The 26,784-nt window shown below is 39.4% G+C and overlaps 1 protein-coding gene across 1 annotated transcript in view; it reads left to right on the top strand.

Moving 5' to 3' along the window:
• The window catches only part of LMNB1 (lamin B1), a 52,902-nt gene extending 28,484 nt beyond the window's left edge, over positions 1–24,418 (top strand). The window contains exons 4-11 of the mRNA XM_061150875.1: positions 1,035–1,205; positions 2,577–2,702; positions 8,149–8,369; positions 9,407–9,632; positions 11,160–11,264; positions 15,420–15,539; positions 20,610–20,717; positions 23,611–24,418. Coding sequence (XP_061006858.1) covers positions 1,035–1,205; positions 2,577–2,702; positions 8,149–8,369; positions 9,407–9,632; positions 11,160–11,264; positions 15,420–15,539; positions 20,610–20,717; positions 23,611–23,652 — 1,119 coding nt within the window. The 3' untranslated portion in view covers positions 23,653–24,418. The remainder of the gene's footprint in view (positions 1–1,034; positions 1,206–2,576; positions 2,703–8,148; positions 8,370–9,406; positions 9,633–11,159; positions 11,265–15,419; positions 15,540–20,609; positions 20,718–23,610) is intronic.
• The last annotated feature ends 2,366 nt before the right edge of the window (positions 24,419–26,784 follow it).

Raw genomic sequence — 26,784 nt, 5'->3', positions numbered from 1 at the left:
AAGGAAGGCAGATGAAGGGCAAAATAGCTAGTAGGTACCTGATACTGGTTGAACTAAACCTTTTATTTGCATATTTTCATGATTTAAGTAGTATTCACTTCATCTAGATATGAGCCTTGGGAGACGAGTGGCAGAACTGGAATTTGATCCCTGGTTTTCTGATTCTGTCCAGCTCATCTTCCTCTGGCTAAGAGAAAGATGAGGGCATGCACAGAAAAACCACATGAGAGGATACAGAAACAAGATACAGAAACAAGAAGTTCTTCTTATATCTCCCCCTTGTGGCCTCTTTAATTATTGCCATTAAAGACATCTATTTTATTTTCAGAGCTAGATGCTAGAATGGAAATATTATTCTTGGACTTGTGTTCCTAGCCATTCTAGTTTGGATAATTCCTTAAAACCTAATGGGAAGGATTATGCTTATTATTTCTATTCTTTGATAGTGAATTGTCATATGTACTTGAGATAGAGAAGTGATATGGTCAATGAGATTCTGTATCAGTTGACGAGTTGATACCTTCTCATCATCAGCTATTAGGAGGAGTCATGTAAATTAGCTTGCTGTGTCCATTGCATCTTAGTATGTCTAAGACAAGTTTTATTTTATGCATAAACCTTCTAGTTGAAGTTTTACTGATAAGTTTCTAACTTTTCGTGTGGAGTTTTTTTTCAGAGTTATTCTTAATACTGTCAGTACAATTTATAAAAATAATTACATGCTATTCAGTATACCTAGTTATCCATGATTGCATGGTAAAGTCTTCCAGCCATTCCTTGCCTTTAGAGAAATAAATAGCTGTGCTACTGAAAATAAACATAAAATTCCTAGGGTTTGAGATGCTACTACCATTTCTGTCATTAGTTCTGTCTCAAAAATCTTCTCATTTGAAAATGAAGGCAAAAAAGTGTCTATTCACATGCTTGTCCTAGAACAGACATGAGGAGATTGGTGTGTAAAACTTGAGATGTCTTGCTATCAGCCATGGTAACTTGGTTAAGTAACTTGGTTTTATGTCATTTTTTCTTCCTAGGAGATCAATGAAACCAGAAGAAAGCATGAAACCCGCTTGGTAGAGGTGGATTCTGGGCGTCAGATTGAGTACGAGTACAAGCTGGCTCAAGCCCTGCACGAGATGAGAGAGCAGCACGACGCCCAGGTCAAGCTGTACAAAGAGGAGCTGGAGCAGACTTACCACGCCAAGGTGAGCGGGCTGCCCGGGGCGGCTGCAAACGCCCCGAGAACACGACTTGGTGTTTGGCTTGTTCTAGTTTTATTAAGTGAATTCCTGTGGTCTCCATGAATATAGAAAATGGAAAGCAATTTTTTATAAAGTAAATGTTAACTAGAAGTTATTCAGAGAAAGTAGGATTATTCCACTTTTATCAAAGGTATGGTCTTTAACCTCTTTGTCCAGCTGATCGTTCATGTCAAGCTATATTAGTTAAACTCCAGCGATCTAAAAGTAAATTTTCATTCAGTAGCAAGTATTAACCTTGTTGAAGTGCATCTAATTCTGACTACCTGTCATCATTGTACATAGATTGTGACCACCACACTTTGGGCTGTTTTGAACAAAGGCCAAATGGACAGTCTCTGATATTTCTTCCTCAGTCACTACCTATTCATTTAAAAAAGACTATAGAAACTTCTCTCCTGTATTAGGAGACCATGCAAAACTTTATTAAGTCATTACAGGCTTTCATAGTAAATGATTTTACCCTGAAGTGTTAAATGTTACATGATCTGATTAAAAAGTTGTTAGTGGAAGACTTAGAAAATAAGTCATAGAGGTGTTGAAAATAATTTCCATTGCATGGCCTCAAATTGGTCACATTGCTTTTAATCCACTTTATGAAATAGTAATTGGCTGATGAGAGGGTGATCTTTTAATTGCTACATTTAGTTGTTCAGCCCTTCCTTAGTGCTGGCGCTGTGCTGGGCACTGAAGAAGCTAAACTAAGGATGGGTCGGTCACATAGACTCTGGCCTCAGAGGGAGTCAGGGGAGAGACATATGGAAGACATACCTGAAGACAGGCAGGACAGAATGCTGTGGGTATTTGGAGGAATGGGCTATTGTTTCTACCAGAGGAGCTTTTTTTTTTTGCTTCTGAAAGGAAGTATTTCTGTTTGGTTTGCAATAATCTCTTAATTAGTACTTTCTGTTTATTGTTTTATATTCTGTATCAGATTTGGTGGGTTAGGGATATGTGATGCTTGTTTCCTATAAACACCACCATGGCTAAATTGCCCCTGTTCAGTCTCCTTATTAGCAGCATTATCTGAGACATTAGACATATAATGGATGAAATAACGAAGCACTAAATTTTGGGTAAACCCACGTATATCAGCATTGTTAAGCTCCCATATTGGAAACTGAGCTGAAAAAGCAGAAAAACTTTTAAGGTAATTCATACCACCTCAGCGAACTTCATGATGTTTTTCCTGTTTCATCAGCTAGTTACTGACAGGGCTTAGGGTTGAAATGAAATATCTTGAGATGATTCATGCTTCCTCATTTGTTTGTTCTAATTCACTAGCTAAGACTGACCGTGGTTTGCTTCTTTTCTTAGCTTGAAAATGCCAGACTGTCATCAGAGATGAATACTTCTACTGTCAATAGTGCCAGAGAAGAACTGATGGAAAGTCGTATGAGAATTGAGAGCCTCTCGTCTCAGCTTTCTAATCTACAGAAAGAGGTAAATAAGCTTCAGAGTTGTGCTGGAAGGTCACCTCCACCACGGTAGTCGGCCGGCTTGGCTCTTCCTGAAATCACTGTTCAGAGAGGATAGTATTTTCTTGAATTCTGGCTTCAGAGTGCCCCCCAGAGTTTCTTTTCTATTTCTCACTGCATAAGCATCCTCCGGGCAGAGACTGTTGTTCCTAACCTGATTACCTGGAGCTAAGGGGATTGCCTTTGAGGGAACGACCTGCCGGCTTATTCTCTGGACGTACCCCAGGACCCTGGTGTTCTGACCCAGCCAGCAGTCCAATCTCCACACAGTGCTCTTCCCAACGTACCTGTTTTCATCACGTTTAGAAACTTATGAAGAAAAACCTGCGGAAGTTCTTTGTGGGTGGTAAATGCTTTGTGTTTCTAGACAAACTCCCTTGGTGCTTAGAATACTCAGTAGTTAGTATCTTGGGAAGTAGCATTAGTTTGCATCTTGGCTAAGAATTTAGCGATTGATTCATTCATCGGCATACCTAACTGTCTTATGACTGTTGCTGGTTGTGTTGATGGGTGCCTGTCAGTACGTGATGGGGCACCTAGAGGTGCTGCATAAGCAGGTGTGGACACCGCCTGGAATCTGGTTTTTGGTTCAAGGGTGATGCCAATATGCATGCAAAGTACATGTATAACCATGTAAGTGTGTGGGATATGTTGATAATCTACTGCTCACCTTAGTGACTTAGGCAATAACTTCAGCTCTGTTTTCCTTAAGGGAGGAAGTTTTGTTGTTTTAAATTTTTCATATAAGAGTAAACTTTTTTATTCTTGATTAAATAAGCTTTCTTCTTTTTTAATATTTTGTTTTTAGTAGTATCCTTTTCTGATTATAAAACTGAAGACATTTATTGTAGGAATTTAGAAGACACCTTATTGTGTAAAACGAGGTGATGTAAAAAGAACTTGATTAAAACAGAAGTTTTTACTTTGCCGTTATCACATGTACTTCATTACTCACAGCATAAAGTTAAAGAGCTGGAAGGACAAGGGCCTTTGAGTTCATTCAGTCTGACCACAGACCTGGGTGAGTTTAATGACCAGCCCAGAAACTGTAAGCTGACAAATGGGTTTCTTTCACTGTTCCCAGTTTTTCTCTTTATACCTTACTCTCTTCAAAGATTTTAAGAATTTAACAATATTTTTTTCCATTGCCTTATTTAATAGGTACCTTTCCAAATATAGTCCTGTCTGATTTTACTCTGAGTTGACATTTACTACTTTTCTCCATTTAATAAATGATATTCTGGTTATTCCGTCTCCCTCAGTTTTACATTTTCGTATCTTTTAGGAGGTGGGGGCAGGGGCTGGTGCTTAATGCACTTGATTATGCTGGGCGTGGATGTTCTACAGGTGAGGTGAATAGCACTTGCCTGTGGTTAAATGGCAGTAGGCTCTGACACTTGTGGCTGTGTCCTCTGACTCAGCTCCAGGGCTCTTTCCCTGTTTGCCTGTTAGTGATGTCAGCAAGTTTTTTGGTTAACTTCAGGTTCAGTTCAGTTTAGTTTAGTCATGTCTAACTCTTTGTAATTCCATGGACTGTAGCACACCACGCTTCCCTGTCCATCACCAACTCCTGGATCTTGCTCAAACTTATGTCCATTGAGTCAGTGATGCCATCCAACCATCTTATCCTCTGTCGTCCCCTTCTCCTCCCGCCTTCAATCTTCCCCAGCATCAGGGTCTTCTCCAATGAGTCAGTTCTTCCCATCAGGTGGCTAACTTTGCATCAGGTTAGCAGCTCTTACACAGTGTTAGGCAGGGCCCTCGGTGTTTTGAAGAGCTCCTTCCTTAGGAAATAGGAGAGAAGTACCTGCTTCAGCCAGATAGTTTTAAATTTCTCTGTTGGGGGTGGAGAGTGATCCTTTCCAGTATCAAATTTTATGATGAATAATATATCTTGAGGGATATCTTCTTTAGTTGATGAATTTTAGCCTTAGATCATTAAAAAGACATCTCTAAATTTTTGTTTTAGAGTATTTGTTGTGGAGTCACTGATTTCATCATGCTGCATGTTAGGCCATAGAATTTCCTCTTTGGTTATGTGACTCATGTTAATGCAGTAGTTCTTTAGTTTTACTTACAATTGATATAGCCTTTAAAATGGTGACTTGGAAAATATTTTTATGTAATGTAGCAGCAGTATTATATTTTGTAATTAGGCGTTTCATATATTGCTTACAGCTTTTCTTTCATTTCTGTCTATATTTTTGACTTTGGCTAAATTAACAAATTGGTCAGGGTCTGTTTGAGTTGCAGAAGAGTTTAGTGGCACATTGAAAGCACCTCTGTTTTTTGTTTTTCTAACACCCAAATTCTGGAAACTTCTGAGAGAGCTAGATTATAATAAACTGGTACAATTATGTACTTTAAAACAAAGAGAACCCTACACCATTAGAAATAAGTAATACAGTTTTAGAGTTTTGAGGCAGAATCTTACAGATAGTCCAGTTGGACCTCTCTGTTTTCCTAATGGTACCAGTTTAGTGAGGTGTGTTATTTAATGGCAGAATCAGGAAGAAGGATCTAGATCTATCTCTCGTGTTGCAGTCTTTGTATTTCACTATGAAGCAGGTGTAGTGCAGCTATTTAAACTACATTTAAATATTTCTATTTAAAAATATAAAGTGATTCATAGTAATTTTAAAGATTATTTATACCTAGATTTTGATTTTTCCCTCTTACAGAACCCTGTAACATCTGAGGTGGACAAATAGGGTACATTTTGGCCTTTACAGATCGAGGCTAAAAGTTTTCTCTGAGTCTTGGGTGATTTATGTCTCTTCAGATTAGACATTGTCGCCCATCTGTCTCTCCCACCTGATAAATAAAAATAAAGAGATTGATTGAAGAGGAGACATTTTACTTATTTTTAGGCTGCGCTGCATGAGAGATCTTTGTTCCCTGACCCAGGATCGAACCTGTGCCCCCTGCAGTGGAAGCACAGAGTCCTAACCATTGAAGTGCCAGGAAGTTCCCAAAGAACATACATTTTACACTTAACTGTTTTATTTTGGAGGAAAGGAAATATAAGAACCCTGAGAAAGGGAAAAAATGGATTTCTCAGTTTATAGCCTGTTTTTTTTTTTTTTCTTCCCCAAATACAGTTAAATGCATGTTCTCTGAGTCAGGATTTTGTTAGCATCCCCCTTGAGATGAATGCTTGCTTCTGACATAGAATGTCTCTGGATTTTAATTAATTTGTTGGTTGATTATTTTTTAAATAACATTTTTATTTTGGCATAACTGTAAATTTGTAGGAAAGTTGGAAAGCTGGTACACACAATTCCTTTAGCTCCCTCCCCCAGTTTTCCTTTTTCGTTAGCATCTTAGATGGCTGTGGTTCATTTGTCAAAACTGAGACATTGCCATTGGTACATTGTTGTCAGTTAGACTCCACACTATTTGGATTTTACCAGATTTTCTGTTACTGTTCTTTTTCTGTTTTAGGATACCACAGATCTCCGTAGTCTCCTCTGGTCGTGACAGTTTTTCAGACTTTCTTTGTTTTTCATGACCTTGACAGTCTTAAGAAGAGCTGGCCAGGTATCCTGTAGGCTGTCTCCCAATCTTAAGTTTATCTGGTGCTTTTCTTATGATTAGCCTGGAGATATGGGTTTTAAGTGCCCTTCTTGTTACATCATATCAGGGATTATGTGACATGCACGCAATATCATTGATGGTGATAACCTTCATCATTGGCTAAGACACTGTTTGCCAGGTTTCCCAACTGTAAGTTACTATTTTTGTGTTTCCCTACTATGTTTTTAGGAAGCAAGTCACTGAATCCAGCCTGCTGTCAAGGATAAAGAGCAGGAATTATGCCTCACATTCTGAAGAGAGTCTTTACCTTTATTAAATGGAATGCTTTTGTAAAGATTCACCTCTTCTTCCCCTATTTGTGTACTTATTTATTCATTCATTGGTTTCTGTCAGTATGGACTCACGGAAATCTTTTTATAATTTGGACTATGTTTGGACAATAGATTACTTTATTGGCTCAGATTGTTCCAGCGTTGGCTTTGAGGAGTTTTGTCAGATTGGCTAACATGTTACCCCGTTTTTGGAGCACTTCTTTTTTTTATGGTTCTGTGATACACTCCAGGCTCATCGTGTATTTTCCCTATCTCAGCACTGGTACCAGTTATTTCTTCAGGGAGCTCTGGTTCTTTTTACTGGAGAGTGGTATCTAGAAAGTAAGTTCTGTGGGCCATGGGTATGCTCCTTGGTATTGGGGTGTCATTGTTTCTAAGTCTGCTTGTGGGCAGAACTAGGTAAATGTGTATATGCTAACCCATGTTTACATGCTTATCTGTAATTGTGTCTCTGTCCACTTGTATTTATATTAAGGTAACCAAGCGTTTACACAGATGTCTGGGACTTTGGCCCTGTACCCCTGGGTTCACTTTAGACTTTCTTCCTTGCTTACCTATAACTTCTCTCTCTGAGAGTAAAAAGCCTGGTTTCTACCATCTCGTTTCCTTATTTGTCCAGCCTCAGTATACATGTAAAACAGTTTCAAATTATTTAGCCTATACCCCTGTGTGAAATAAATTCACTAGCTAGAGTGTAATGTTTCTGCTCAGAATAGAGATCCTTTTTATCTTCAGCCTTCCAGATTTCACTTTCGCACAGTTTGTGCCCTTTCCCTCCTGCTTTGATGCATAGGTACTTGGAATTTAAGGGCCTAAGCTCTACATCAGTGTTTTGGAGTTGATTACCTTGGTCATTTTCTGAGGTTAGGGAGATGAATTCTGTTTTGGAGACATGCAGATGAGTGATTACCTGGTGAATGACAAGGTTTCTAAGATGAACTTTCTTGTGTAGGAGGTGTGATTTTTCATTTTTTTTAAAATACCAAATATGAGGTTTCCATGTTTACAATAATATTGACAGACTACACTATATCATATGGTGTTTGCATGCTGGTGGAGCGTGGGATAGCACACCATTTCTGAAGTGGTAACTAGAATCCCTTTTGTTAAGTTTCTGAATTATTCCAGCAGTTCCCCATAAGATACTCGGTTTCTTTTGTCAATGAGTTTTCTTTTAATTCTTTGTTTTCGTTACTTTATACTTTTGAGCTAAATGGTTTGTAGGGGAGCCAGACTTTTTTTTACTAAAACCACAGCTTAAAATTTTGTTTGATTTGGTCAAAGAAAAATTATATGTATATTTATGACACATTTGATGAATGTCTTTTCCTAGCCTTTTTATAAGACAAAACTTTCCTAAGAGTTGTATTTTGTATTGGAGGAATTTTGTTTTTTAATTTCTTAAAGTAAAAATGTTCTTGAATTCTGGTGTTAAGAGATTGGATTTGTTCCAGGTCAGGAAATGTTTTAAAATAGCTGTGCTAGTGTTGTGCTAATGTTGGAATGTTCCTAGAAAGTAAATGTGTTCCTTTGAATCTTCAGTCTAGAGCATGTTTGGAGAGGATTCAAGAGTTGGAGGACTTGCTTGCTAAAGAAAGAGACAACTCTCGCCGCATGCTGTCTGACAAAGAGAGAGAGATGGCGGAAATACGTGATCAGATGCAGCAACAGTTGAACGATTATGAACAACTTCTTGATGTCAAGTTAGCCCTGGACATGGAAATCAGTGCTTATAGGAAACTCCTAGAAGGTGAAGAAGAGAGGTATGTAACTTGCTTGTCACCCTGGCTCGTAGTCTACTTTTGCCCCCACCCTTTCTATTTAAAGAAAAGTAAGTAGGATTTTTTTTTTTTTTTAACAATTAGGATGACTAAATGTTTTCTCATTTTTTTTTAATACCTAGGTGTAGAGGTAGGTAATAATAGATCATACTTCTACATCAACAACAGAAGATGTATAAGCAGTCTTAGTATTATTACTTTTAAATGCTGAACTGTGAAAGGATACCATTTCTCCTTTGGGATTTTAAATGTTTTGATAATTTAATATGCTGCAAAATGACTTCCAGGTGGCTCCGTGGTGAAGAATCCCACTGCCATTGTAGGAGCTGTAGAAGATATGGGTTCGACTCCTGGGTTGGGAGGATCCCCTGGAGTAGGAAATGGCAACCCACTCCAGTATTCTTGCCTGGGAAGTCTCATGGACAAAGGATCTTGGTGGGCTACAGTCCGTGGGGTCGCAGAGAGTCGGACATGACTGAGCACGCACGCAGGCATGCTGCAAAATACCAGATTTGCTGAAAGAGACTGTATACTTTTCAAATCTGGTTAGTGTATAAATCCTTTTAGACCTTTTCTGAGAAAAAAGTTCCAAAGGGAAAGTATCTCACTTAGAATAAAAAGACATTTAATTTCAATATTGCATACATTGTGATTGTAATTTTGTAAACAGAAAATACAGGTTTGAAAAAATTAAGGAAAGTATACTAAATGTAACAGTGGTTGTGGTAGGGTGATGGTCGATGAGTGGTTCACCCCAACCTCTCACCACCCCCTCTCCCAGTTTTCCAAACTTCCTGCATTACGGTTGTGGTCTTTTCTTAGCTAAAACATTCAGATAATAATTTTTGCAAAGAGTGTTGATAGTGGGCATTGTAGCACAAGTCAGTTTCTTCTTGTTAAGATGTACGTTGGCTTTGTCTAACAGATCGTCATTAATGTTGTGCTTTAGTGATGCATGTGCATTAAGTAGGAAGAGCACATGTGTCTCATAACTGGAGTGTTTTATTTCTCCTGTGTAGATTGAAGCTCTCGCCAAGCCCTTCTTCCCGCGTGACAGTGTCGCGCGCCTCCTCGAGTCGCAGCGTGCGCACCACCAGGGGAAAGCGGAAGCGGGTGGACGTGGAGGAATCCGAGGCCAGCAGCAGTGTCAGCATCTCTCACTCTGCCTCAGCCACTGGGAATGTCTGCATTGAAGAGATAGATGTTGATGGAAAATTTATCCGCTTGAAGAACACTTCGGAACAGGTGAGAACACAGACCCCTCTTTGCCCAGGGAGACTTTGCTGATTGGGGGGTGTGTCTTGCAATTGGAATAACTCCTCAGCCTTTATTTGGATTCAGTCATCTTCATGAAATAGAAGAGTTTCCCTCTCCTTTTTAACCCAAATTCATGAAGTGTAGCATAAACTTGAATAGGAAAAGGAAGAGGGATGGTGCACTTAGTGGTTTAAAAATTTTATTCGTTAGCTCTTCTTTAGAGAGCTAGGGATTTTGTTCACACCCGGTCATTTTGTCACCGTGGCCGTCCTAAGGATGAATTATTAATATTCCCTGTCCTAGCCAGAATTGTGAAGAAGACAGATTAGGTAGATATTCTTTCACAGCTGTTAGCTTTATGAAAGGAAGGAAATATGAGCCCAGACTCTGACATATGTTAGGAGTGTTTTTCTCTCTAAATAAAGGAATGAACACTGTTGATTTAATATACATTAGGAATAATATGAAGCCCAATCTTGAAATTATTTAAAAGTAAACATAAAATATTCATAGCAGGGAATCCTGAACTTTCGAGCTAGGGCTGTAAAGGGTTGTCAGATGATGCCAGAGGCAGGTCTGGGGTGTACAGTGGAATGGATCTCACTTTCAGAAGCACGTTCAGGATTTGTAAAATGTCTGTAAAATCACTTCTCCTCAAAGCTATTAAAACTGTCTTGCGTGTGGATGAATAAATACTTTGGATGGGCAAAGGTGCTTTAGTGGTTCTGATACAAAACAGCACAGGCCCTAAGCCCTCTTAGTCACGACTTTGGAAACTGAAGGACAGAGGCGCTCCACTGTAGCAGTTTGGCTGTTACAGGAGTCATTGCCGCCCTTTTTGGAGCTGTTCTGGAGCTGGCTGTCAGCCTTGTTTATTCCTGTCTTTGAGTAGTGGATGGATATAAATAAATTAGTGCAGCTAATTGCTTTAATACCCTGAACTGCTCCTTAGGAGTCAGGCAGCTCTGGGCAGGCTGTGGGTTAGCATTGACAGCCAGCGCTTGGGGCTGGCTTATTATGTCAAAAACCCTTTTTGAGCCTCTTATGCTTTAAGGTAAGTGTTAAATATGGGCACAGCTGGTACAGATGTGGAAGAAAAAGGGTGTATTTTCTTCCATCTCTTTCCAGGCTTTTTGTGTCTGTATTTTAAAAGCTTACAATGGTCAAAAATTCGATGTGTGAACTGGTAGTTATTAAGCTAGATTATGTTGTAAATTTAAATTACGTACCTAATCTAGCATTGAATATGACCATTTAGTTTGGTTTACATCTCTTTTCTTCCAGTTTTGCCCTCTTTAAGATCATGCACCTTAACAAGATTGCAGCATTGTCAAAGTTTCTCTTTTGCTGAATGACAAAACCATGTTTTCTTTTTATAGTAGGGAAAATAGGAACCATGGGAAGACAGTCATAAAGTTGTCTTAGTTTAACTGCCTATGGATTGATTTATTTGATTATTCCGTAACTTTTCGTATATTTGAAGTGACCTTGATTTCTTTTTTTTTTTTTCAATAGGACCAACCAATGGGAGGCTGGGAGATGATCAGAAAAATTGGAGACACATCAGTCAGTTACAAATATACCTCAAGATACGTGCTGAAGGCAGGCCAGACTGTTACAGTAAGTTAATTTAGTTATCGTTTAATTTCATCATCTTAACCAATAACTAAAGTAATTGAAACCATTTTGGCTTAAAGAGACACATTTTAGAAATGGGCATTAAAACGTTTTTGACATTATTAGGGAATTACAATTGCTACCAAAGATTTAAAAACTTCTGTGTTTTTGAGATGGTAATTGACTGTTAAAAGTGAAAGAATTGGCCTCTGAAATATTTTTATCTACTCCAGTATATGTTAACAGCTGATTCCCCCCACCCCTCCCTGCTTGTCTCCCCACAAAAGGAAAACAAAACAAAAAAAAGCAGCTGCCTCTTGAGTGTTACCTGGTATGGTAGCCCAGTGTAATGCAGGAGATACTACTTGGCATAAAGAACTGTTAGGAGTTTGTCTATTAATGCTGAGGTATGGCTTAAAACAGCAGTCTTTAGCCTTAGGTGAGGATCAGTATCATCTGGATAGTGTTTTGGTGTCTAGACTCTACCTCACTCTTCGTTACCATCTCTGAGGTTGGGCTAGGGACTTGTTTTAACAAAAAGGCTCCAAGATTATTAGTGCAGATGGTGACTGCAGCCATGAAATTAAAAGATGCTTGCTCCTTGGAAGAATAGCTATGTCAAACCTAGACAGTGTATTAAAAAGCAGAGACATCACTTTGCCCACAAAGGTCTGTATAGTCAAAGCTATGGTTTTTCCATTGTCATGTATGGATGTGAGAGTTGGATCACAAAGAAGGCTGAATGCTGAGGAATTGATGCTTTCAAACTGTGGTGCTGGAGAAGATTCTTGAGAGTCCCTTGGAGACTCCAAGGAGATCAAACCAGTCAATCCCAAAGGAGATCAACCCTGAATATTCATTGGAAGGTCTGGTGCTGAAGCTGAAGCTCCAATACTTTGGCCACCTGATGTGAAGAGTGGACTCAGTGGAAAAGACTGATGCTGGGAAAGATTGAGGGCAAGAGGAGAATGGGGCAACAGAGGATGAGATGGTTGGATGGCATCACTGACTCAGTGGACATGAGTTTGAGCAAACTCCAGCAGATAGTGAAGGACAGGAAGCTTGGCGTGCTGCAGTTCACGGGGTCACAAAGAGTTGGACACCACTTAGCAACTGAACCAGCTTGGTGATAGGTACTGTTGTAAAGTATCATTCTCTAAACATAATATTTTAGCAAGATTAGCGTGGTTTTTCAGATATCTGAGCTGTCAAGATTTAGAGGGAGATGGGCTTCATGCCGTTCTGACTGTTGGTGCTTTGTGGTTGTGTTCTGAAGTTTCACATATGTAATCATTACTAAGTATTACTGACTCACTTATTAGAGAAATATTCTCCATTGAGCAAACACACAATTCCTTTGTTTTTACTCAGCAAGTAGATTTAGCAAACAAAATATGTTAAGTTTGATACAGATTTTAAAGAAGTCACTGTTTTCATCTGTAAAGAATGTTGAAGTGGCTGTCCTTTTATCAATTCTTTTTTAAAAATACTAAACAAGTGTTTAATATTTTATGATTGATACAAACCTTACTTAGTGTTGAATACCAAAGCCTCAACTAGGTTAGAACTTCTCTTTTTAAAAATGTATTCATAGAACTTGCCACCACATTATGAAAATAGCAGATGCTAATTTTGTAATAATTGGTGAAAATGGGAACATACCCTAACCACACTGTCTTTTCATCTCTTTTGTGATTATTATAGTGAGAGAAAATTGCTCAGTCCTATTGTGTGTCATGTGGAAGCTGCATAATGTAGTGGAAAGAATCTGACATTTTAATTCAGAATTTTCAGATTTGAGTGTGCTCTTTATCTCTTTAAAGTAGTATAAAACCCTTAGGCCAGTCATCTGCTTCTTCCACTGAATGTAGTTCCTCAATGACTCAATTGATATATATATATATTCTATGGATCTAGGGGAGAAATCAGTTTTCACATAAAGAAGTAATACTTTTTTTTTTCATTTGTTAACTGGCATTAAATGTGTTAAGAAGCTCTGTGGAACATGGTAGCGATAAGTGATCTTCCAATAGCAAAGATCAGTTTAAAACTAGACCAGAAATAAGGGAACTACATAAGTAATTTTAAATTTTCATGTAGCCACATTTAAAACAAGGGAAAAAGAAAGGTGATATTAATTTTAGAACTATCTTTTATTTAACTCAGTATATCTAAAATATTATCATTTCAACAATTTATTATTATATCATGATCAATAGGAAAAATTACTAGATATTTTACTTTTTTTTTTTTTTCTCACTAAATCTTTATACTTAGAGATATACTTACTGGCCACGTTTCAAGTGCTCACAAGTTTCATATGACTACCATGTTGAACAGTACAGCTCTAGGACATATTAGTTTTAGGTTAAATTACCCAGTAAGGTTACTGACGTGTTACAATTATTATTAACACTAAATCAAGTGTATGATTCCATATGGAATAGTGAAAAGTATAGCTTGAGGTTAGATTAATATTCCACAAAACCCAAAGGTCAGCCTGGATCCAGTTCTTTTTTTCAGTTTTGTCCTAGTAAATGCTCTCTGCCCTTTTCCATTTATATAGCTGATGGAAGATTTGGAAGCTTCAAGGGAGCACCTTAAGAGGAAAGGGGTTTCTCCTAATTAGTAATTGATAAAGTTTTCTCCCCATTTAGAAAGATACCAGCTTATACCATCTCCAGTCTTCATTTTGCCATTGTATGGCCCTTTATGTTCCTAAACGATTTATAGAGTACTAAACTTTGCTCTCTGTCTTCATGTGGTCTTCTGAAAAGATCAGGACTGGTCGTAGTGTCCCTTCGTAGAGGACATAGAGGTTTGCAGAGGTGTAGTGTTATGCTCACGGTAAAGAATTCGCCTGCAGTGCAGGAGACATAGAAGACCCGGGTTTGATCCCTGGGTCGGAAAGATCCCCTGGAGAAGGAAATGGCTACCCACTCCAGTATTCTTGCCTGGAGAACCCCATGGACAGAGGAGCCTGGCGGGCTACAGTCCATGGGGTCGCAAGGAGTCAGACATGATTGAGGGACTATCACATCACATATCACACACATATGCCCATGATTCAAACCCAGGTTTTCTAACTTTCAAGTTTTCTCTATTCTACCAATACTCTTCTGCCAGTAAATACATTAAAATGTTGCAGAATTTCCCTGTTTAGGAAAAGGGAAATATTTCTTTTTGTTTTGTCTGTTTCAATAGCAGTCATATTTTCCATTGACTAATGAATGATTTTCTGTTTCCTGACTTCTTTTTGGAATTCAATCTCAGACGCTCTGGAGTATTATGACACTGTCTCTAGTTGGGTACATACCACTTTCCATTACAGTATTGTAGATAGGCTGTCTGCTGCAGAGGTTTTGAGAGAAGTTAGTCATTTCCTCAGTTCCTGCTGTAGGCAGCTAGAGGATCCCACTGGAGGAGGGCAGAAGGCTCTATATGGAAGGATGGCTCATAAAACCCATAGAATAGTAGAGTGCTAGCAGTGAGAGCCTATATTCATTGAGTCAGCCATCTCCTCTTTGTCAGTTCAGTTCAGTTCAGTTGCTCAGTCGTGTCTGACTCTTTGCAAGCCCATGAACTGCAACACGCCAGGCCTCCCTGTCCATCACCAGCTCCCAGAGTCCACCCAAACCCATGTCCATTGAGTCGGTGATGCCATTCAACCATCTCATCCTCTGTTGTCCCCTTTTCCTCCTGCCCTCAATCTTTCCCAGCATCGGGGTCTTTTCAAATGAGTCAGCTCTTCGCATCAGGTGGCCAAAGTATTGGAGTTTCAGCTTCAACTCCTCTTCGTGGGCCATCGTTTTCCTTCACAGTAGTCCCATGTGTTAACAGTACCGTTTCTGTCCCACTAGAGGGTAAAAGTCAGGTAGTTTGCTCAAGGTGAACTGACACGTTAGGAGAGCTAGGATATGAATCTAGTCCTTGTAGCTGCATTTTTACTTATTAGATAGGGAAGCTGAGGTCTGGATAAGCTCTGTAGCTCTTGGAAACATAACTGGTTAATATAGCAAGGCTGAAGCTAAACCATAGTCCTGTAAATTCTAGAATCACTCCTCTCACGAGATGTTACAAAGTCTCATCATTATGTTATTGGCACGTTGGCGAGCAGGGCTGTGTGGAGACTGATTTGATTTCCTGTCTCTTTTCCAGATCTGGGCTGCAAATGCCGGTGTCACAGCCAGCCCTCCCACCGACCTCATCTGGAAGAACCAGAACTCTTGGGGCACTGGCGAAGATGTGAAGGTTATATTGAAAAATTCTCAGGGAGAAGTACGTATCAGTTCCACCAAAGTGCCTTTTTTTTTTTTTAATTGAAGTGTAGTTGGTTTATAGTGTTGTGTTAATTACTGCTCTACAGCAAAGTGATTCAGTTACACAAATACGTATATTTTGTAAAAATATTCTTTTCCATTATAGTTTATCATAGGCTATTGAATGTATTATTTCTCTGTGCTATTGTAAAGTAGGGCCTTGCTTATCCATTCAGTATGTAAGAGCATACTTCTGCTAACCCCACCTCCCTGCCCACCCCTCCCCAACCCCCTCCGCCTTGGCAACCGCAAGCCTGTTCTCTGTGTCCCCACTGCGGCGTCAGTTTCGTTTGAGAGTTCATCGTGCAAGTGTGATTTCTTTTCAAGAATGAAATCAAATGTGAAGTAACTGATTGCTTAAATCAGACCAAGGCTGCTGAGTCGGTGAAAGTAAAGCTAACCGCAGGTTTTAGATTTTAGGAATGAAATAGGAGTTTGTCGTAGTTTTGATTGTTAGCGCAGATTCCAGAATTCAGTTTGTGTTCAGTTTCTGTCTCCACCGCTCAGTGGTCTTTTGACTTTAGGTGAGTTCCTTCAGTTCTCTTAGTTTTATCATTTTAGAGTGAAGATGGTAATAACAAAGTAATTACTATAAATGAGATGATAGTTGAAGAATAATATAAATGAGACAGTCCTTGGGAAGTGCTCAGAACAGTATCTGGCCTCTGGTAAATGCTTATATTATTAACCTTGTTACTAGCTTTCAGCATGCTTGTGAAACTGAATTTAAAGATTGAGGAGTGTACCTTTGCTTGATGTGTATGTTTTCAACATATCAGTGGTAGAATTCTTGTCAAAGAATCTAACCTACCCCTACTGTCACATAAAGACACCGCCAGGTCCCCCCAGCCACACACACACTAGGAGATGAAAGTGTCTGCCGAGGAAGGCGTGGCTACAGGTCAGGAGTCCTCCCCTGCCCCCAGAGTGCCAGGCTACACACCTTGCCTTCTCATTAGGTTGTCTCGTCTCACTAGAGTAATAAGACACCAGGGACAGGGACCTGTTCTGAGTTTTCCTGGCACATATTCAGTAAGAATTTACTAGATAAAATTTTAGGAAACTCAAACATAGACCTTCACTTAAGTACAGAGAAATAAAATTGTTAACTGCATTCATCATGGGTTCTGAGGTGTCTGCATATGAGGCGCCTTGTGCCCAGCCATCTTCCCACCCATCCCTCACTGTAAACATCTGCTGGTGCTTAGACTGCTTTTCATATGGAACTCACTGTCTGCTGAAGGAAGAATGCCCTTGATCTCAGACTGAGGCTGAAAATGAAAGGGCATCTGGTTTTTTTCACTGTAGGCCTCAGTACAGTTCACCTCCAAATACCTCTGAGGTTCTCAGGGTTGGAGGGTGTTTAAAAGTGCCTTCAGTAATTGACAAACTGCAAGGAACCGAATCTTCCTCCTCTCAGCGTGGAGCCCTGCAGACTTCTTGCCTTCAGCACTTTGGAACTCTTCCTGGCTGTCACTGGTGCTGCTGCCCAAGTGCTGAAATTACTGCAGCTCCTAAATTGGTAGTTTCTCCAACGTCTGAAACTGGCGGAATACGTGTGTTTTTCAAAATGTTATGAGTGGCGATTCACACAGATTGAAAAGTGCTGTTATAAGGGGCCATGGTAGATGAAATAGGTTTTTATGAGCCATGGAAGCTAGTCCCATCTTTTTTGTGTGTGAAAACATGTTCCAACTTAGAAACGATCTTATAGGAAGATAATTTGGAATGCAGGAGGTTTAAAAGCCCACAAAATAGGTTCAAAGAAAAGTGAACAAAGTAGATACCATGACATGGGATATGTCTCGAGGTAGTGTTACTGATGATGTATCAATATAGCTGACTGAGGCTTAGGTTTCCCTTCATAATTCAAACCACTGAATCTTAGATTGTTGAGTTGATTTGTTTGCCTTTTCTTTTAACAAACTTGTCTTCTGCTTGCTAGACTGTGTAAAGTGACTTCTGTCAGAAATGAGGAAAGTATTATGAATACGGTTCTTATTTCTGTGATTGTCAGACAAGTACTTTTGGCACTTATCTATTTCATTCTGTAAGGCCATGTTCATTAGTAGGTTCCAGACTGTATTTATCATAATTCATAATGACCACCTGTAAAGACCATTTTTCTATAAGATTGTAGGTAACTGACTTATTGAGTCAACTTAATTTTTCAAGGCATGTTTTCTTGCTGAGGCATTGGAGATATCAGGAAACCCAATTAAACTGGCTTTAAAGTAATGGGGATATGTGAGCTCACAATACCAACAATCCAGGGAGAGTGGACTTGATCCATTGGCTCACCCAGCGTCCCCAGGGATCTTTCTGCGGTCTCTTGCCTGGGATCTTTCTGCAGTCTGTTTCCTGAGTGTCTCCCTCATGGATGCAAGATAGCTGCTGGCTGGAGGTGTCATCATTCCAGATTGACTTCTTGTGGGCAGGAGCTGGTGCCCAGGCGGGTCCTCGTCTGGGCTTCACTCTTGTTTCACCAGCCTGGGTCACGTGCCCATCTCTTAGCTAGTTTCTGGAGTTGGGAGGACAGAATTTGAGCTTGAGCCCTCCTCCACCTCCTCGGCTAGATCACACTCCTTGTGATGCACGTGTCACATCTCCATGTGAGAGAGGGTACCGAGGTAAACTGTGCGTTCTTAATGAGAAATGAGTGGGGTGGAATGCTGGTGGGTTAAAAGGAGTAAGTGTCACTACAGAAAACATGGATTTTTTTTTTTTAATGAGGAAAATAAAGTAATCTCTTTGTACCTTTAAAATATAGGCGTCCCTGAAACTTTTCCATGTAGATACTACTTGTGTGTCCTGAGACACCATAGTTTAACAGTCAGCTCCTTCATGAATAAAAACCATCTTGATTTGTGGTAATTGCTGATTTCTGTGGTGTAAATACTCACTGGTAATTTCAGGCTACCCACATGTCATGACTGAGTGCAGAGTTGGAGAGACAGCGTGTGAGCTTGCACTGCTGGGTAGATGGTGAACCTTTATGTACCCAGGGCTTTACCTGCACAGACCCATGGCATGTTGATAGACCATCTGTGTGTGCCTTTCAGATCACTGATACGGTTAGCTGTCCTTCTAAGAGGAAGTTTTTTGGTAAAGACATTTATCTGTAGTACCTTTTTGGGCCTAAACCTCCCAACAAGTTTTGATTCTGAATTTGTTTTACTATTTTTTGATTTAAATCTGTAGACATTTAGCTCACTTATATTCCATACAGGCTTTCTGCATTAGATTAATTGGTTTTTAAATGTTGTCAAATGAAAAGTGCTTAACAGCAGGCTTAAATTAAAGGCAGTTATGCTGAAGTAATTCATAATTAATGAAGTTGGGCAAATTGCTCTTTTCTAAGCTTCTCATTTGAGGCTCATAGTCTGGTGTTTTATCACAAGCTCTAAGAGCCAGTGTTCCCATATGGGATGTGTACATTGTCATGAGCTGCTAGAAGCTGAAATGTGAGAATTCTGTAACACTTTTTTTTTTAACCATCTTTTTTAAAAAAAAGCCTTCCTTCTTTCCTTCCAACTGTGCTCGGTCTTCACTGCTGTGCGTGGGTTTTTTCTGGTTGCGGCTAGCAAGGGCTAGTTGTGGCGCATGGGCTTCTCGTTGCAGGGGCTCCTCTGCTGCAGAGCAAGGATTCCGTGGGGGTGGTGCATGGGCTTAGTTGCCCCAAGGCCTGTGGGATCTTCCCAGACCAGGGACTGAACTTGTGTCCCTTGCACTGGCAGGCAGATTCTCAACTGACGGACAACCAGGAAGTCTGAGAATTCTGTAATCGGTTTTGTTTGACTTTTCTTTTCTTACTTTAAGATGGCTTGAGGGACGCTAGATACTCTGAAAACTTTTTGAAAGTCTTTTTTCTGTTTTGTGTGCCACCATACTTCAGTGGGTATCTTAGTTCAAGAGCTGTAATTTATCTAAGGATTCACATGCTTTTTTGTTAGTACTAATTTGGTTTAAGCAATCTGACTCAGACTGATCTCACAGAATTGAAGTTTCTGGCTAATTGAGACTCAAAATGGTCCATCTTCTTTGGCCATGCAGCAAAAATCAAGTCTAAACAAAACATTACTGTGCTACCTCAACTTCATTTATAAGATATATCCATGGATATACTTTAAATTGAAGTTTTATGTCTCTGACACTGTTCTCTGATTTTCTTCCTTTGCCAGTTTAAACTAGCTGGTCCATGTTTAAGTTTCAGATAAGCTTTTACTCACATGATTTTAGCATCTTCATCTGAAGTTACCTTTCTTGAGTGAGCTTTAGACAGTACAGAGTAAAATTAGAAGCTCTGTAGCACTCTAGGACACATAACTTCATCAGGTTAGCCTTGTGCTTGAACAAAAACACTGCTGCATTTGTGCAAGTCAGCATTCTCTACAGGAAAGTCATCTGTGTTTGCTCCTACTTTCTGTTACACCCATGAATGACAAATCAGTTTTTTTTGTGCAGAGTACATTGGGACTTCACTAGCATGTTATGAATAAATACTGTTCCTGTGTCTTGATTCCATTTCTTTTAAGAGGAACTAGTTGCTGAAGGGATGAAAGCTTGACCTTTTCAGTCTCAGGATGTCTTCTTGCTACCAGGATCCCTAAGAGCACAGCAGTTGGCCTCTTACTTCCCTTTTATTCAGCGTTTATTTAGTACCGTCTCTTTGCTAGGAGCCATGATCCTTAGGCAGAATTCATGTTGAGTATTATGAAGAATTTAGTGTGCCAAATCATTTATAGAATTCTTAGTAACAGAATGGGCTGAAAAGCAGTGGAAACTTCTCAGTGGGTATTTCAAATTGGATCCCAGTAGCTTCCCTGCAAGGAATATTGAAGATCTAAGAACTGCTACTAATTATGCAAAAATTCCTGTTTAGTAGTTGAAGCTACTGATGAACCACTTAAAAAAAAAGTCCCTGATGTAGGAATGCAGTTTCTTAAATTTATGCAAAGAAGGGATGTCCTCCCACAGACTTTGTGGTTTTAAATATAGTGTTTTAACTTAAAATCAAACTCTTGTTTAGGAGGTTGCTCAGAGAAGTACAGTCTTCAAAACAACCATACCTGAAGAGGAAGAGGAGGAGGAAGAAGCAGCCGAAGTGGCTGTCGAGGAGGAACTTTTCCACCAGCAGGTATTACTTCAATATCGTTCTTTTTAAATTTTATTAACATAGTTACATGAAGACCAAAAACCAATAATGGGGCTTGATTCCCACCCCCCCACCCCCCCGCCCCCATTACTTGATGAACCAAATCAGTGATCTACCAAGTGGGGTTTGTTTTTCCTGAGGGGATATTCAAGATAACAGTACATTTGAGTACTGGAAGAAAATGTTAGCACTTCTTTTTAAAAAATTATTTCTCATTAAATTTCAATTTTGTCTTTTGTTTTATAATGTATGTAATATAGTGGGGCATGTATGCCACGTAAGTATATATGGATTGGAATGCATGCTCAGAATTATTTATTGAAGGGCTCTTTGAGTTTAGATGACTAAGTTAGAGTAGGTATCTACATATAAACTTTAAAAAAGAGTAATATTCAATTTCAGTGTGAAGCAAACATTCTTGCTATCTTAAGTTTTTAATCATTTAATTGCAAGCTAGATTTTAGCTGATGCTTAGACTTGAAAGCCCTTGAAATAAAGGAACTCCAAATTTGATTTTAATTAATTAAATTGGAATTATTAATAAGTAATAATCCTTCAGTTTATATTCTCAAGCTGTTCAAGTCTGATAACTAATCAGAATTCCTACCCTTATCCTTATAAGACTTCATCACCGTGACTCTAGATTTATAAATCTGTTCATTTGCCTTAATTAGCCCCAGTCCTGCTCCGAATAAACATCCTCTTATGTATTCAGCCTCCAGAGTCAGGAGTTAGGAGCTCACTATCTAGAGTGAGAACCACTTGAGGTAGGCTACGGTAGGATGGATTTTTGGCCTGGATACTTCCTCATACATTTTGGGGGAATATTTAACACATTATTGCCCTGGGGGTCTAGAGGTTGTAGAAACTAGGGCATGTAGTATTAATACATCTCTGGTGAGTAATGCGTTAAGAACAGGTATTTTATACTTGGCTTTAACAAGATCCATTTCCTGTTCTTATGAGAAGATCCATTTCCTGCTCTTATGGGAAGCATTATAATGACTGGTAGTAGAATAATATAAGAGACTCTAGGGGTTCAGAGCTTGAGTTACAGCAGGTCAAATGCTGAAGAAGGCTGTTTAAGCCACCAGAACAGTTGAGAAGATCTCTGGAAAATAGGTTCTGTCCAGTATTTTGAAGGATAGGCAGTTATTTGAGTATTAAAAGTCAGACAGTGGTGTTCTGGGCTTCCCTGGTGGCTCAGAAGGTAAAGAATCTACCCCAAAATATAGAAGATCTGGGTTCGATCCCTGGTTCGGGAAACTCTTCTGGAGAAGGGAATGGCAACCTATCCCAGTATTCTTGCCTGGAGAATTCCATGGACAGAGGAGCCTGATGAGCTACAGTCGATGGGGTCAGAAAGAGTCAGACACGACCGAGTACTAATACACATACACAGTGGTGTTCTATGGGTGTTTAGATTGTCTGTTGTTGCTACATTAAGAAACCACCTTAAAACTCAGTGGGTTAAAACAGTGATTTCTTATTTCCTATGACTGGGCTTAACTGCGTGTTTTTTTGATTCACACAATGGAGAGTGAAGTCAGTCATGCAGTTGCATTCAGCTGGAAGCTTGGCTGGGGCTGGAATGCTCTCTATGTCTCTTTCCATGTTGTTTCTCATCATTTGGTGATTTAACCCAGCCTTCTTTACAACATGGCAGCTGGTTTCCAAGAGAGTAAAAGCAGAGAGCACTAGATTTCTTAAAAGCCCATATTCTCTTAGTCAAAGTAAATCATAGGCCAGCTCCAATTCCGGAGCGGGTGGGGGCGGTAAATCCCGGGTATCTCATAATAGGAAGAACGGCAGTGAATTTATGAGGACTTTTAATTCATCACAGGGGATATGTCAGGACTTGAGCACCAGGTATAGCTGTCCATCCAGCCAGATTTGTTGTAGGTTGTGTGTGCGTGAGAGAGAAATGAAGTGGGAAGGTTGGTGTTAAATTGACATAGTTAGGAATGCTCCAATGCATACTTTGGAGCAAAGGAGAATTTGAGACAGTATCAGAGGGATGACTCTAGAAGGGAGACTGCAGACACACTGAGGGACTGTACAAATAGAGATTCATTAAAGCATGGTGACTGAACTTGAGGGCAAGAAGGAAAAAGAAATGAAAGATGCGCAAGGTTTCTTAGATTTTGTCATCAGAAGAAATAATGATATCAAGGTTCAAAAAAAGGAAGATGGAAGGACAGACCAGCTATTTTGACTTCACATTAGAGAAAGAGTCCAGTGGTCTTTTGAGTTGGTTTGAAGTCTTTTTGTTTGACCTTCAAGAAACCAGTTTCAGTTTAGTCAAGTGGTGAGTTATAGTCATGTTGTGAGATTTTAAGGAATTAGTGAGTGAGAAAGAAATGGGTAGATGGAGCCATTTTGACTTCTCACTTGAAGATGAACCCAGTGCAAATGCTTCAGGATATGAAAGCTGAGGATCCAGCCAGCCATATTCTCTCATGTTCAGAAATCCTGTCCACTGATCTCGTTTACTAAATTACAAAAGGATGTTACTAAACAGTGGTTTTCAGCTTCAGCTGCATATTAAAATTACTTAGGGAACTTTAAAATGACTTATAAATAGATCCTCTTCCCCAGGTAAGTGAGAAATTCTCATTTGATCTAGAGGCCTAGATCAGCTTTTTTTAAAAAAGCTCCTCAGGCTCTGTCCATGCAGCTAGAGTTGAGAGTCAGTGTTCTCGAGTTTGTTGCAGTGTCCTAGGGGGCAGTCCGTGAGAGAAGGTTAGAAAGGGTGAGAAGTAATAAAGGTCCATTTGAAGGTAAGTGATAATGAGTTTGTAGTGTCTTTGCCTTATTTTAAACTACTGTGATCCATTGTCTTAGCACTAAGTTTTCTTTCTGTTTTCCTCATCAGGGAGCCCCAAGAGGTTCCAACAGAAGCTGTGCAATTATGTAAGCTTCTCGAGTCAGCCGTCTTCCTCAGAGTAAAGAAGTATGGTAATCCTTACCTACATGCAGTGCAGAGCCTTCTCAGAAGCACAGAATATTTTTATATTCCTTTATGTGAATTTTTAAGCTGCGAATCTGATGGCCTTAATTTCCTTTTTTGACACTGAAAGTTTTGTAAAAGAAATCATATCCATACACTTTGTCGCAAGATGTGAATTATTGACACTGAACTAACTGTACTGTTTTGGAAAGGGTCCTTCAAATTTTTTGACATTTTTTTGTATGTGTATTTTTCTTTTTTTTTTAAGTTCTTAGGAGGCGGAGGGGGAGGGTAAATAAACCACTGTGTGTCTGGGTTTAATTTGAAGATTGCTCCATCTAGATTAGCAATCTGCTCTTGATTATCCTCTGCTATATATAACGGTGCTGTGAGGGAGGGGAAAGGCATTTTTCAATATATCGAACTTTTGTACTGAATTTTTTTGTAATAAACAATCAAGGCTACAAAAATTTTTTTTAACTAGAAAAGAGAAATTTTGTAAGAAGGCAATATAACCTAATCATCATGTAAGCACTCTGGATGAAGGATTCCACAAAACTTTGTTTTATGGTTACTTCTCTTAGATTCTTAATTTGCAAGGGGAATGGGGGGAGGGGGAGGAGAGGGACGGGAAGGGTTTCTCCTAAAACGCATTAGTTGTGTTTTTTAAGATAGTGTAACTTGCTTAAATTTCTTACATGACATTAACAATAAAAGGCTGTTTTAATATTAATCTGTTGTCTGTTTTAACTTTAAAAACATTTTGAGGGGAGAAAATTATTGTCTCAGTTGTACTTTTGATAAAAATAATTTGGCTCCTTGTTTGAACTAGGTTTTTCTCTAAGGCTTTGACAATGGGAAGATAAACACACAGACTCTTTTGGGGTCTCCCCTATTTTCAGTACCCTGCTGTCATTAATAATAGCACTTATAATAAAAGCAATAATAATAGCTAATTTTTTTGGAGCCCAGATATCATTTATATTTTTTAGCTTATTAACAGTAAGACCTTTTAAAATCTCTTTAAGAAAGCTGTATGGGAATGTAGGGACTATGGGAGAAATTGGGGAAGATATTCCTTTTAAAGGAAAAAGATGGAGATAATATTTCTAGAATCTAGTTTTACTGTCTTAAAATATGGAAGAGATACTGAGCAGTGGATTGGAATACTCCTGGATACTCCACAGGACTGGAAAAGGTCAGTTTTTATTCCAATCCCAAAGAAGGGCAATGCCAAAGAATGTTCAAAATATCACACAATTGCACTCATTTCACATGCTAGTAAGGTAATACTCAAAATCCTCCAACCTAGGCTTCAACATGAACCAAGAACTTCCAGATGTACAAGCTGGATTTAGCAAAGACAGGGGAACCAGAGATCAAATTGCCAATATCCACTGGATTATAGAAAAAGCTAGAGAATCCCAGAAAAATATCTGCTTCATTGACTACACTAAAGCCTTTGACTGTGTGGATCACAACAAACTGGAAAATTCTGAAAGAGATGGAAATACCAGACCACCTGACCTGCCTCTTGAGAAACCTGTATGCAGGTCAAGAAGCAACAGTTAGAACTGAACGTGGAACAACAGACTGGTTCAAAATTGGGAAAGGAGTGCATCAAGATTGTATGTCATCACCCTATTTATTAAACTTACATGCAGAGTACATCATGTAAAATGCCAGGCTGGAGGAATCACAAGCTGAAATCAAGATTGGTGGGAGAAATATCAATAACCTCAGATACACAGATGACACATCACCCTTGTTGCAGAAAGCAAGCAGGAACTAAAGAGCCTCTTGATGAAGGTGAAAGAGGAGAGTGAAAAGGGTGGCTTAAAACTTAACATTCCAAAAATGAAGATCATGGCATCCGGTCCCATCACTTCATGACAAATAGAGGGGAAACAGTGAAAGACTTTATTTTCTTGGGCTCCAAAATCACTGTGGATGGTGACTCAACCATGAAATTAAAAGATGCTTGCTCCTTGGAAGAAGAGCTATGACAAACCTAGACAGCATATTAAAAAGCAGAGACATTACTTTGCCACCAAAGGTCCGTCTAGTCAAAGCTATGATTTTTCCAGTAGTCATTTATGTATATGAGAGTTGAACCATAAAGGAGGCTGAGCGCTGAAGAATTGATGCTTTTGAAATATGGTGTTGGAGAAGACTCTTGAGAGTCCCTTGGACTGCACGGAGATCAAATCAGTCAATCCTTAAGGAAATCAACCCTGAATATTTGTTGGAAGGACTGATGCTGAAGCTGAAGCTCCAATACTTTGGCCACCTGATGTGAAGAGCTGACTCATTGGGAAAGACCCTGATGCTGAGAAAGATTTAAGGCAGGAGGAGAAGTGGTTGACAGAGGACGAGACAGTTGGATGGCATCACCAACTGAATGGACGTGAGTTGAGCAATCTCCAGGAGATGGTGAAGGACAGGGAAGCCTGGAGTGCTGCAAAGAGGTCGAAAAGAGTTGGGCACGCCTGAGTGACTGAACAACACTGATTGAAATATGGTATGAATGATAGAAAATACAGGGAGGTGTGTGCTCTGTGAGGTGGTTCTATATGGTGATAACTAGGGTGTCATTTGTTATGCATTTGGGGGATTTTTATCTTGTGATTGCTTTCGCTCAGTGAGTTCATCTTGTAGAAAGTAGAATATCCAAATTCTCCCTAGACTGAGCTGATGACAACAATTCAGAAGCTAATCCAGAGCCAGTGTTTGCCTTTCTCTTAAAATATTCCTGCAGTAAGCTGTGCAAAGATGAGCAGCTTACACTTGAAAATAACTCACAAAGTCTCAGAATTTCTGTGCGCTGCAGATTAACTGCATACTCCGGTGCCGTCGCAGACAGAAGATAAATGCTGGGTTAGAAATCCTGTCTGGTGAAGCAGATAAAATGGTAACTACTCTGCACAGATTTATCTTCAGAATGAGAATGGCAGTGCTGTGTGTGGCCCGACTTGGTTGTGAAAAGTGTTGCCACAAGATGGGGTTCTTGTCATCAGGATCCAATCTAGGTACTTTACTGCTGGATAAATTAGGTTATAGAAATCACTTTAATAGTTAGGCATTAAGAAACTTGGGCAG

Source organism: Dama dama, chromosome 9 (genome assembly GCF_033118175.1).
Source record: "Dama dama isolate Ldn47 chromosome 9, ASM3311817v1, whole genome shotgun sequence".
Classification (NCBI taxonomy): Eukaryota; Metazoa; Chordata; class Mammalia; order Artiodactyla; family Cervidae; genus Dama; species Dama dama.
This window is presented reverse-complemented; position numbering and strand designations above follow the sequence as displayed.